At 45.1% G+C, this 11,332-nt stretch overlaps 1 protein-coding gene across 1 annotated transcript; it reads right to left on the bottom strand.

Moving 5' to 3' along the window:
* Window positions 1–7,438: 7,438 nt before the first annotated feature.
* Htr1a (5-hydroxytryptamine receptor 1A) lies at window positions 7,439–9,101 on the bottom strand. Its single transcript, XM_090331139.1, has one exon. The coding sequence runs from the start codon at window positions 8,708–8,710 to the stop codon at window positions 7,442–7,444; it is 1,269 nt and encodes a 422-aa protein (XP_090187265.1). The 5' UTR covers window positions 8,711–9,101; the 3' UTR covers window positions 7,439–7,441.
* Window positions 9,102–11,332: the final 2,231 nt, after the last annotated feature.

Below are 11,332 nucleotides of genomic sequence, written 5' to 3'. Positions count from 1 at the left end.
ATCCAAGTCTCTTACGCTCACATAGACCACACTTTTCAATAAATATTTACTGTGCGAGTCCTCTATTCTACTGTTCCTTTAAGGATAAAATCAACTTTCATCATCTGCATTTTTGTCTTCTTTAGTTCCTGCAAAGTCAGGTTAATTGCTTCAGCAGACGACAAAGCACATCATATTTCATAGAAAACTTTTCCTTCACAGACTTTGGAGAAGTTTCCAAACACTTTCCCATCAATCTCTACAGCTAAATAACAAAATCGGCGAGTTCCATTATCTTTGCCTTTCTTCCCTCTCTCCTGTCTGACACAGAGAGCGTGTTTAACTTTCTGTTTCAAGAATGAAGCCTGCTTAAATAAAACAGAACAACTGCTTACCAAAAGAAGATAGCACCTTGAAATCTCGGCCTTGAGAACATTCTAAAAACTTGAACTCTCAGAAGATGGAGTTACAGGTAGTGGCATGGAAATGTTTCAGATAGTACCAGAAACTGAAGAGGCTATTGATAACTTAGTCTCCATTCAACAATATAAAAATATGCATGCCCTAAAATTGAAATGCTGAAATCTATTGACCAGTGTGATGATATTAGCAGAGTATTTCTAGGAAGTGATTAGAGCCCTGATATAAGATACCCCAGAAACTAACCTGCTCCTTCTTCTATATGGAACAATTGCCCCCCCAAATGGCCTATTTCCAGGGAACAAGTCCATAAACCTGCCAGCACCTTGCTATTCAATTTCCTGCATCCAAATAGTGTGGGGAAGGCACTTCTATAATTCAGAAAGTACTCAGTTTATGAAATATCTTCTTTTAACATCCCTAGAAGATACTAAGGGCTCTGGATTTTCTAGAAATAACCTGTGTAAGCATTAACTATGTCTACCTATGACTCTGATTAGAGGACTTGAAGAATACGCTCTACTCTATCCACTTAGTCAACCTGACAGACCCAACATTTAGGCTTCCTAATTATATTATTCCTCACAACATAGCCTGACGAAATACTTTAGAGTTATTATTCTCTAAGAAGGATTGTAAAATTGTATTCTCAAAAATTTGACTAGCATGTTTCACAATTTAAAGTTACAGTCATCAGTCAGGGAATGGAAAAAACTTCTATGTGGTAGCATTCCAAACACACACATTCAAATGGCAGATTGTTCAAATGTTGTGACATCAATCAGTGTGTGTTCCAGCAGGCCAGCTGAGCTGGATCTTTTTTTTTTTTTAAGAGAATAAAGCCTTTTCACATTTACAAAGGAAGCTACAAAAACAGAAATCTACAGAAGAAATAGTCCTAGCTTTCCCTGCTTTTGGCATTCACCCAAAACTCCTTGTCTGAAAACCTCATCAAAATCGTTGACTCTCTCTTCTTCATGGGCAAGGCATACTTGTTTTCATTTTTCTCTGTCAGACTCCAACTTCCCATTCATTGTCCGGTATTGCTTTATATTATGGAAATCACTTTCAAACAGAAGCCTTTTACATTCACAATTAGTGATCCTATCAACTAAGATATATTATCTGGTAGATTTTTTTTTTATGATGGTAGTAATGGTGGTTACCAGGGCTTAAACTCAGAGACTCAATTTGTTCCACTTGTGTTCAATCACTTGAGCCATGATTCTACTCCTGCTTTTTTGTATTTTACAGCTAGAATCTCATGAACTTTTCTGTCTGGACTGGTATAGAACCAGATTTCAACCTCCTGAATAGCTAGCATTACAATTATGAGCCACCCATGCCTGTTATATATGATTATTTTAACCTGACATTTAAGTGCCTCCAATGATTTAATCTCCTTTTAGTGATACTTACCCACTACCCTGTAAATATTCTACTTGCACTAAAATTATCTCGTTGGTATTTCTGATAGCAGATTTGGAGGTTCTAGTAGAGAAACATAACTAGTATACCTTTGACCAAAAGATGGTCCTTTTCTTTAGGAAAGATTGTACACTTTGACCAAGCATGCATCATTGAAAGGGACATATTACAGAGCAGTGAGGTGGAGGAGGATATATTTACCTACCTAAGATCAGCCAGATCAACCATGGCAATCAATCTGGTGATAGATGGTGATCTCCTAATAGGTTATTAAGAAGGTCTGTTCTTCCCCTACTTCAAATTTAAATGAAGTGCTTTGAAAAATAACTATCCAACTTGGAAACATTACTCTAGTGTGAATTACTTTGTCTTGTACCTTCCCCTGGGAAATCTCTTCTTACTGCTTCTGCTCTTACTACATTTAAAATAGGTTCCTCATATCTGGTTCCCCCATCCCTCCTTCCTTTAGTTCTGATCTGTTCTCTTTCCTCCTGACCCATCATATGAAAGCTTTAAGTGCATATCTTTACTGTGCAAGCATTCCCTGCATATCAACCCCAGTTGTTACTCAGCATCTAGCAACAAACAAAAATGTCATCATAGGCACCCACTTACTGGAAAATAAGTCTTTTGTCATTTCTTAAAGAATGCCTGCCTATTGAGACCACCCCTCCTCTACCCAGACATCAGTCCTGGGTGGTCTACACAGATTCCCTGTCCATTCTTCACTACTCATCCCAGGCAACAATGGTCTTTGTCCTCAAATTTCTGATTAAGGAACCAAATTTCTGTGCCTCATCTTTAGGTAGCTCTTGTATTCTGCCACAATTAGTTACTTAGCCTTAATAGATTATTCATGCAAACTCTGGCTGTTAGCAATTTCCTCTCATAGTTGTGATATTGATAGAGGCCTCAGGAAGGCCTGTAGAAAACAGCGATCCAGGGTTTCCAAGAGAAGCCAGCAGAGAGACAAGGACCACAAAGGGTCCTAAAGACAAATGTGTTCAATTCAGAAACTTAGTTGGGGTCAGGTATATATATATATATATATATATATATATATATATATATATAAGTTTTCAAGTAAGAACCCTCACAGATTTGTCATTCTTTCAATCCCCTTGATTTTACTTTCATTACTGAGATAATGGATATATATTAACATGTATATGTCTCTTATACATATATTACTTGAATCAAACTTCTGGTTGTTCTCTGCTGTGGCCCTAATTTTCCTGATCTTGGTGTACCCTTGAGGTTTACTGGAGTTTTTATTATCCTCTAGCCATCATTCTGATACCAGAAAGCAGTAGGCTTAACAACTATAGTAGAAACAAGAAATGTTACTGATGATTCCAGAAGAAAAAACAATAAATTGAGAATTAGTGTAACAAATGCCCTATAACTTAGGAGTGGATCAAGAAAATGTTATCGATATGTACAATGGGATTTTACTTATCTATAAGAAAGAACAATATATCATTGCAGGGAAATGAATGGAGCTGGGAGAAACTTTATGTTAAGTGAAGTAAGTCAGACTCAGAGAAAGATATAACATGTTTTCTTTCACATGTGGAAGATAGATCAACAAACATACACGGTAACATATACAGAGCTCGATGCCTGTACATTCAAACAGACTAAAGGGCCGCATACTTGGGGGAGAAATCAAAGGTGGACCTTTTCTGAACAAGTAATTTAACTGTTTATCCGAATAAATACTAGGAAGCAGAAGCATTTTGGGGGAGGATAAAGAGTGGACACCCAAATGGAGGGGGAAAGATGGAACAAATGCAGTCATTATGCTCAATGTGCATTGTGTAAAAAATGAGCTATGTAACTCAAGAGTAGTGCTAGATGGGGGAATTATGGGAGAGGGCAGGGCAAGGCAAGGGGTGACATCGACCAAGATACGCTATGCCATAACCTGACTTATGGAACTGGAATCTCTTTCTACAATGACTTAATAAAATATTTTTAAGAGTTATCTTTATATAGTGGTAAGTCATATTTCCAGAACCCTATTATCAAATGAGACCAGCCAGATAAAGAAAATATTTCTGAAGTGACAAAGTCCTGCTCACGGAGGTGCTTCCTGTGGAAACCAGGCAAAGGCCATTTTTTTTCCATCCAGATGCTAAAAGGGATAGAAGGTTACAGACTACCCATTCCTGCTGCTTGTACAAGGTGGGAAGAGCCCCGGGTGCTCTCATGTTTTTCTAATCGTGCCACATGAATTAGGCACATGCCTAAAGCAAATTTGCTGTGAAATGGATATGTTCTTCCTAGGGAAGAATTCATGGCTTCATGCCTACACCATGAGATGATTTTGGCTTTTAAGACTGATTTTTTTTGTTTTAAAGAAATAAATCAGGGGCCAAGAGTTTAGCCTAGTGGTAGAGTGCTTGCCTAGCACGCACTGAGCCCCGGATTCGATTCCTCAGTACCATACACATAGAAAAAAGCCAGAAATGGTGCTGTGGCTCAAGTGGTAGAGCTCTCCCCTTGAGAAAACCCAAGGATAGTGCTCAGGCCCTGAGCTCAAGGTCCAGAAGTGGCAAAAAGAAAGAAAGAAAGAAAGAGAGAGAGAGAGAGAGAGAGAGAGAGAGAGAGAGAGAGAGAGAGAGAGAGAGAAAGAAAGAAAGAAAGAAAGAAAGAAAGAAAGAAAGAAGGAGAAATCAAGAGAGTGGAGGCAGAGAAAGTGGGCCAAAAACATGAGACGCGGTATCAATGTTCAAGAAGAAATGTACCCTCTACCTGACGACCCCTCTATGTGTTACCCTGACAATAAAATACAATTAAAAAGAAAGAAATCAGGGGATGACTCTTGGGGTGTTGATAACTAAATATTTTCTCTTAATATTTCTGTGTGTCAGACCCCTTAACTCTATAGCAGGATCTTCTAAACAACTACATTTTCCCTTTAACTTTTTACCCTTATGACTAAATATAGTCAAACACATTCAGATTCTGATTAAAGAAAGATGCATGAGTTGCTGATATAATTTTATTGTAGCATTGCCATTTTAAAGTTCTTTATTGTGATAGGGAAAAGTGAAGGCCAATTTTGATGCATAAATGCTTTACCTTAATACAAGTACTGTTAAAGAATAAAAGCCTGGGGGAGTCTCTTGCATTTATTTCTCTAGTTTCTTGCTTGTTTCACAGTACTCCGAGTGGATTTCCCTTCTCCATCTTGGATAAAGGCTCCAAAATAGCAACAAATGCCCCCAAATTGTGTCCATACAATCCTGGGAAAAACACAAATAAATGGCTGTTTCAATCCCTAAGTAATACTTGCTGCTAAAGGCATACTATAGAGGATCAAATATATGACTTAATAATTTGCCTAATAGTTGAGTAAAACCAGGTTTTTTTTCTTGTATAGCTCTAGTTAGATTATTGTGAGCTATATTGAAATTGAAATTTCAAGTGAATGCTACTTAAACTGGACTAGTCTACCTTATCTTCATACAGTGCCTTAACAGTCTTACCTGTGTCAAGAAAAACCATCTTCAAAGTTATTTAATGAGATATGTTAAACACACACACACACACACACACACACACACACACACGCATGCACGCACCACATGGAGGCTTTGTTCAGTTTGGCAAATGACATATAATGGCTTCAAGTTATAGAGCTGTCCTTTGGCCTTCTTACTTATAAACAAAAATGAACATTTCATTGGCACCTTCTGCAATCTGTAAAAACATAACACAGGTCTCAAAATAGTAGATGAAATTATTCAAATGGTGAGTTGAAGGATGAGGGATTTCAGAACCTCCAAGTTGGTGGAAGTACTGGAAAATGAAATTTACCCATCCGAAAAATAGGAGGTTAGGATCTAACTCAGACAAATCTCAATTCTCCATCACGAGGTTGGAAATTTACATTCAAGCAGAGCACCAAAGTAACTTCCCTTTCTGGGGTCAGCTAAGATTCTAACGGGCTTCTCAGCTGAAAGAAAAAAAACAAGTGTGAGAAAAAGCTTAGCGCATTCCACAAACTCAAAGGACACGAGGAGCGCCCGCGCCTATGCATGAACACACTACACACACACACACACACACACACACACACACACACACACACACACACACACACAGTTTTCCCCCTGTAGCACTGGCATTTTAAGGACAGGGAACAGTGGAACCCACTGGAAGATTCTCAATACTCTGTAGAGACAGAAACCCCAAATTAGTCCTTTGGGATGCCGCTTCTTCCAAGGCCATGCCTTTGAGATCTTAGAGTGTGTTGACCTAATGGGACCAGGCGATTGAAAGCCCAGAATTCCTGCTTGTAAATGGACATTCTGCTAATGTTGTGTGTAGAACAAAGCCAGTGTCCGCCAAGGGACAAAAGGCTGGATAAAGATGCCATTTCAGGTTCCACAGGGAAAGCCACAGGAGTTCAGTTCCAGGACCCTTGGGAGTCTTCTTCCTCTGGTCCAGTCTCGCTCTCCCTTTCCACAGCACCCACAGTTTTCTTGATCTCTCTAGTTGGCAAGAGCTTGGTAGAATCCGGAGCCACCAGCTTAGCAAAGTGCAAAGGGTTCGTCCCAGGCATACATAGGCCAAGGACCCGGGCTGCAATGGCCTGGACAGGAGGCAGGGCGGGACCTCGGAAAGAAGGGTGAGGCGCGCGGATCCCGGCCCTATCCCATTCGCAGTGCGGCTGGCGGGCGCCTCCCGCCGCGGCTTGGCGGCGCTGCGGGGACTTGCGGACGAGCCTGCAGCCGGCACGCGCGCCAAGTCAACTCCCCACAGTCCGAGGGCCCGTTTCTTTGGCGAGTGATGACCCGGCCAGGCGGGAGCAGACGAGGTCCTGCCTACTCCACCCGTTCGGCCCTGTGCACCAAGAGACACCCGCCAGCCACTCGTTTGGAGTCCAGGAAAACACAGCAGGCGGGGGCAGTGCGCGGGAGAGTTAGTCCCGAGTGGAAGCGGGGAGGCGCAGTTCTCGCCGCGGGCACCCAGAGAAGTCCCGCCTAGCGCTTTTCTGAGGCTACTTCAGGAGGCCAGAGGGCAAAGAGGGAAACAGGGCTAGGAAAAGGAGGATGAGACCAACAAAAAAAATGGGCATTTTTAGGGTAAGAAGGCAGTAGGGAAGGAACAGCGTCCTCAACCTTCAAGTCAAACACACAACAGGAGGCCTGGGGAGGAGGGAGTCTGCTGGAAGCCTGGGTAGGCTCCTGGCTGGGTGCACAGTTCGCTTTCCTATTTGGATTTTCTGTCTGGACTCAGTGAGGTTTAAACTTCCACCGCCAAAATTAGGGCTACGGAAGAGTCAGGAGGGAACTTCTGGGATCCATGCTAATGCGTGGACAAAGTCTGAGCCGAAGTGGCTTCTCAGTCTGACCCTGGGACTATTTCAGGCCCTTTGGCTTCTCACCTGCGCCCTCCCTTGGCGTCGGGGAGGGAGAAGAAGAGGGGAGATGGGAAAGATGCGGGTCCAAGTTGACAGAGTCACAGGGAAAGTTGGTCTAGGCATCGAGGCCAACGGGGCTGCGGGGCGCAGAAGGGAAAGGGGGCCGATCGCTTCCTCCTCCCCCCCCCCCGCCCCGTCCCCCTCACCCGCCCCTCCTTCTCCACCGCCACCCTGAAACCATCATCGGCTGCAGAACTTGCACTTGATGATCTTCTTGAAGGCATTTTGGAAGTCCTTGTTGAAGTAGGCGTAAATGATGGGGTTGAGCAGAGAGTTGGCGTAGCCCAGCCAGTTGATGATAGCGCCCAACAACTCGGGCATGTGGCAGCTGTTTTCACAGAAGGGCAGGACCAGGGCCACGATGAAGAAGGGCAGCCAGCAGAGGATGAACGTGCCCATGATTATCCCCAGCGTCTTCACCGTCTTCCTCTCGCGGGCCAGGGCCATCTTGCGCTTTGCCTCGGCGTTTCGCTCGTTTTTCCTCTCGAGGGAGGCGAGGGCACCGGAGGCGACTCCCGCCCCGCTGGGCAGCGGCAGGTGCTCTTTGGAGCTGCCCACTCGGTGGACCTCGATCTCCTCCAGGGAGGCGCCATCGTCAGCCGGTCTCGCGGCGCCGTTGGCGCAAGGAGCCCCTGGCGCCTGGTGCTCGGCGCCCAGCCTGCAGTCTCGGCTGCCGGGCCGTCCGTCCGCGTTCTTTGGGGGCGGCGGGGCGGGCGAGGTTCCCGGACGAGGCTCGGCCCTCTTCTTCTCCACTTTCTTGACGGTCTTGCGGATGCGGAAGCGCGCGGCCCTGAAGATGCGCCCGTAGAGAACCAGCATGAGCAGCAGCGGGATGTAGAAGGCGCCGAACGTGGAGTAAACGGTGTAGCCCTGGTCCTTGCTGATGGTGCAGGCATCGGGGTCCGAGCGATCTTCCGGGGTGCGCCAGCCCAGCATGGGCGGGATGGAGATGAGGAAGCCAATGAGCCATGTGAGCGAGATGAGCGCGGCGGCGCGCCGGGGCGTCCTCTTGTTCACGTAGTCGATGGGGTCAGTGATGGCCCAGTACCTGTCCAGCGCGATGGCGCACAGGTGCAGAATGGACGACGTGCAGCACAGCACGTCCAGGGCGATGAACAGATCGCAGGTGACTTGGCCCAGAGTCCACTTGTTGAGCACCTGGTAGAGAGCGGCCATGGGCAGCACCAGCACGGACACCATGAGGTCGGTGACCGCCAGCGAGCCGATGAGATAGTTGGCCACATTCTGGAGGGAACGCTCCAGGGCGATGGCCGCCACCACGCACGCATTGCCCAGGACCGCGCAGAAGATCAGCGTGCCCAGCAGCAGAGAGGTGATCACTTGGTAGCAGAAGGTCACGTCGGAGATACCAGTGTCGTTGCCGCCCGTCCCCAAGGACACCCGCGACGACGTGGTATTGTTGCCCTGCCCTGAGCTGAGCGAATCCATGCCTGCCTGCGCGCCGGCGGGGGAGGGGGAGGGGAAGGGCGCGCCGGGTCTCTTCCCCCCTCCCCCTGGGGTCTTCCTCCTCTCCCCGGGAACTTCACTGGGGAGGGGCGGCCGCGACGCAGGCTGAAGTTCTTACGGCTTTGGCGCAGGCATCTGGCAGGAGTGGCTTCTAGGGGCAGGAGCTCCCTGGCTTCCCCCGGTCCCGGGCGCTCAGAGGCTAGAAAAACTGGAGGTAGCTTGAGAGCAGCTCCCAAATCTCTGGGTGGCGGAGTGGACGCTGGAAGGTCCCTCTCTCGCTGTCCATTTTCCTTTGCCTCTGCCCAACTAGATGCCAGAGCCGGAGGAGTCTCCCTCATAAAAATGAAACACGCTCCAATCCCAGAAGTGTCTGGACTAGAGACACCCCATCCTCCACGCTCCTTCTGTGACCTCTTCTGATTGTCCTTCCTTCCCTCCCTCTCCTCCACCCCCCTCCCTCCAATCTTTCTCTTCAGATCTCTTTGCCTGCTTCATCCCTTTCAATCCCCTCCTTCTTTCTCAGCACCCTCTCTTCATTTCTCAAGTGTTGCTCCAACAGCCACTCTCCTCCCTCCCACGCTAACCTCCCCCCCCCCCAGCACTTCCCCAACCTAAGGTCCTTCCACTGGGTCTCCGCCCTCCTCTCCTATAGCCCAGCATCTTTACATTCCAGTCCCCCCCCCCTTTTTACAGACTCAGAACACACACACACACCTAATCTGTGGTCAGATCAGTGTAGTTACAAATAAAAGCCGCCTCCCACCGAGCCAAACTCGGGAGAGATTAAAAAAAAACTCTCATAAGTTCCCATGGTTTATATTTTTGTCAAATTCTTCCTCAGCTTCCTAGAGTGGCAATAGGAAATGAGAAAAGAGGACTCATGGAGCCCCACGGGGTGTGGGGCAGTCTGTAAATTACTGTTAATTGGTGACCAGAAGATGGATTTTGTGTGTTTCAGCTTTATCCATGTTCTATCATTTAGCAAGTCAGTCCATCTTCATGTCCTGGGATGAGGGAGCGAAGGAGGGTGTTGCCTGTGACTTTTATTTTGGGTCTTGTTTTTGTTGTTTTCCTTAAGAAACCGGGAGAAAATGGATTATAAAGGGCAAGCTGCATTGGGCAGCTGAATGACAAAGTAAGAGAAAAGATCTAGTCGTTGTGTATTACACACACACACACACACACACACACACACACACACACACAGAAGCATAACGCACGCACTCACCCACACTTTTCACCAAGTACATACACATTTTTCAAGCATCAATAGGATTTTAACTTTAATAAATGCTGATCCTTCAAAGCTCTGTGGGTAAATTCAGGGAAGGAAATGTTGTGTCAATGCGTTACAAGTGAAGTCCTTCCTTTATTTTAGATACACGTTCACATCTCTTGCTAGAACCTACAAACCTCGGGGAACTCGGCGGAGTCCCCAGACACAGCCACAGAACCTCTGGAGAAACCCGCTTCAGCACCGGGGACAGTTCCACCTGCGCAGGCTTCTGCCGCCACCTGCCGACAAATGCTTTAGAGCGCCATTTAGAAACCTTTGTCTTGCAAAAATCAAGTATTCAGTGAGAAATCCCAATTTTTAGGGGGGGGGGGAAGGGAAGAACGTTATAAAAGGAAAAGGACTGAATTTTGCTTCAGTTTTTTTCTTCAAAATTTTTATAAACATTTCCTTTAGTGTTCAATTTTTCTCTTAACCTGTGTACTAAGTCAATACCTTTTCAGGCTCCTTCTGAGCTTCCATCTGTTATTCAAGGGTTCTATGCGGAAAAACCTCATTTTAATAATACTATGCTATATCTTCACCTGTGTTAGTTTTCTGTTGCCATAGGCGGTACTTCCTAACTTACGTTTATCAAGGTGTGGGGAAACATATTTCACACGCCTTGAAAATTCAAAAAAAGTTTCTATGAATTTATCTTAAATCATTCTTCTTTTTACCAGGAAAACCACACTAAATTCCATTTGGGCACGGTAAAAAGTAAAACTTCTAATTTTAAGAATAAATAGGTAACACAAAAGGTCCATCTATAGGTTTTTACTACATACATGATGTGAAGGGAGAGGGCAAAATTCAATGCCCAAAGCAGTTGGCTCTAGATAACATGAAATACATTCACTTCACATTGTAATAGTCCATTGTGTTTAAATAGAAGTTTTGAATGTGGTAGTTTTGGTTTTTGTTTGTTTGTCAGGGTAATGTATAAAGAGGTTACAGTTACATTTGTAAGGTAGTAGGTACATTAATTCTCACATGTTGATAACCCTTCTCATGTTTTTGTCCCCATTCTCCTCCCCCAACCCCTTCCCAATCATCTTGCTTTCCTCCCTTCCCTTTCCTATTTCAAATAAACAAATGAATGTATGAATGTACATACAATATACCAAGTAACAAAGTCAGATGCAATAACAATATAAGATTAACTATAAGAGCAAAAACAAAGAGAAGAAAAGGTAGTTTTTTAGAAAATACATTGTACGATTGAACAAAAGAGCAGTCATGAGCATGTCTAAACGAACTTGACTGGACCAGTATGCACAGTACAGAGCAACATGTTTGAAGAAGGCTTGAGCTGGGCACAGTTACCACTG

The sequence above is a fragment of the Megascapheus bottae genome, chromosome 4, assembly GCF_031878675.1.
Source record: "Megascapheus bottae isolate mThoBot1 chromosome 4, mThoBot2.hap1, whole genome shotgun sequence".
NCBI classification, from domain to species: Eukaryota; Metazoa; Chordata; class Mammalia; order Rodentia; family Geomyidae; genus Megascapheus; species Megascapheus bottae.
The sequence above is the reverse complement of the archived record's forward strand: the minus strand, read 5'-3'. Positions and strand labels throughout refer to the sequence as shown.

What these genes read in the sequence shown, in the direction of transcription:
- Htr1a (XM_090331139.1), bottom strand. Translation starts at nt 8,710, where the DNA reads ATGGATTCGCTCAGCTCAGGGCAGGGCAACAATACCACGTCGTCGCGG.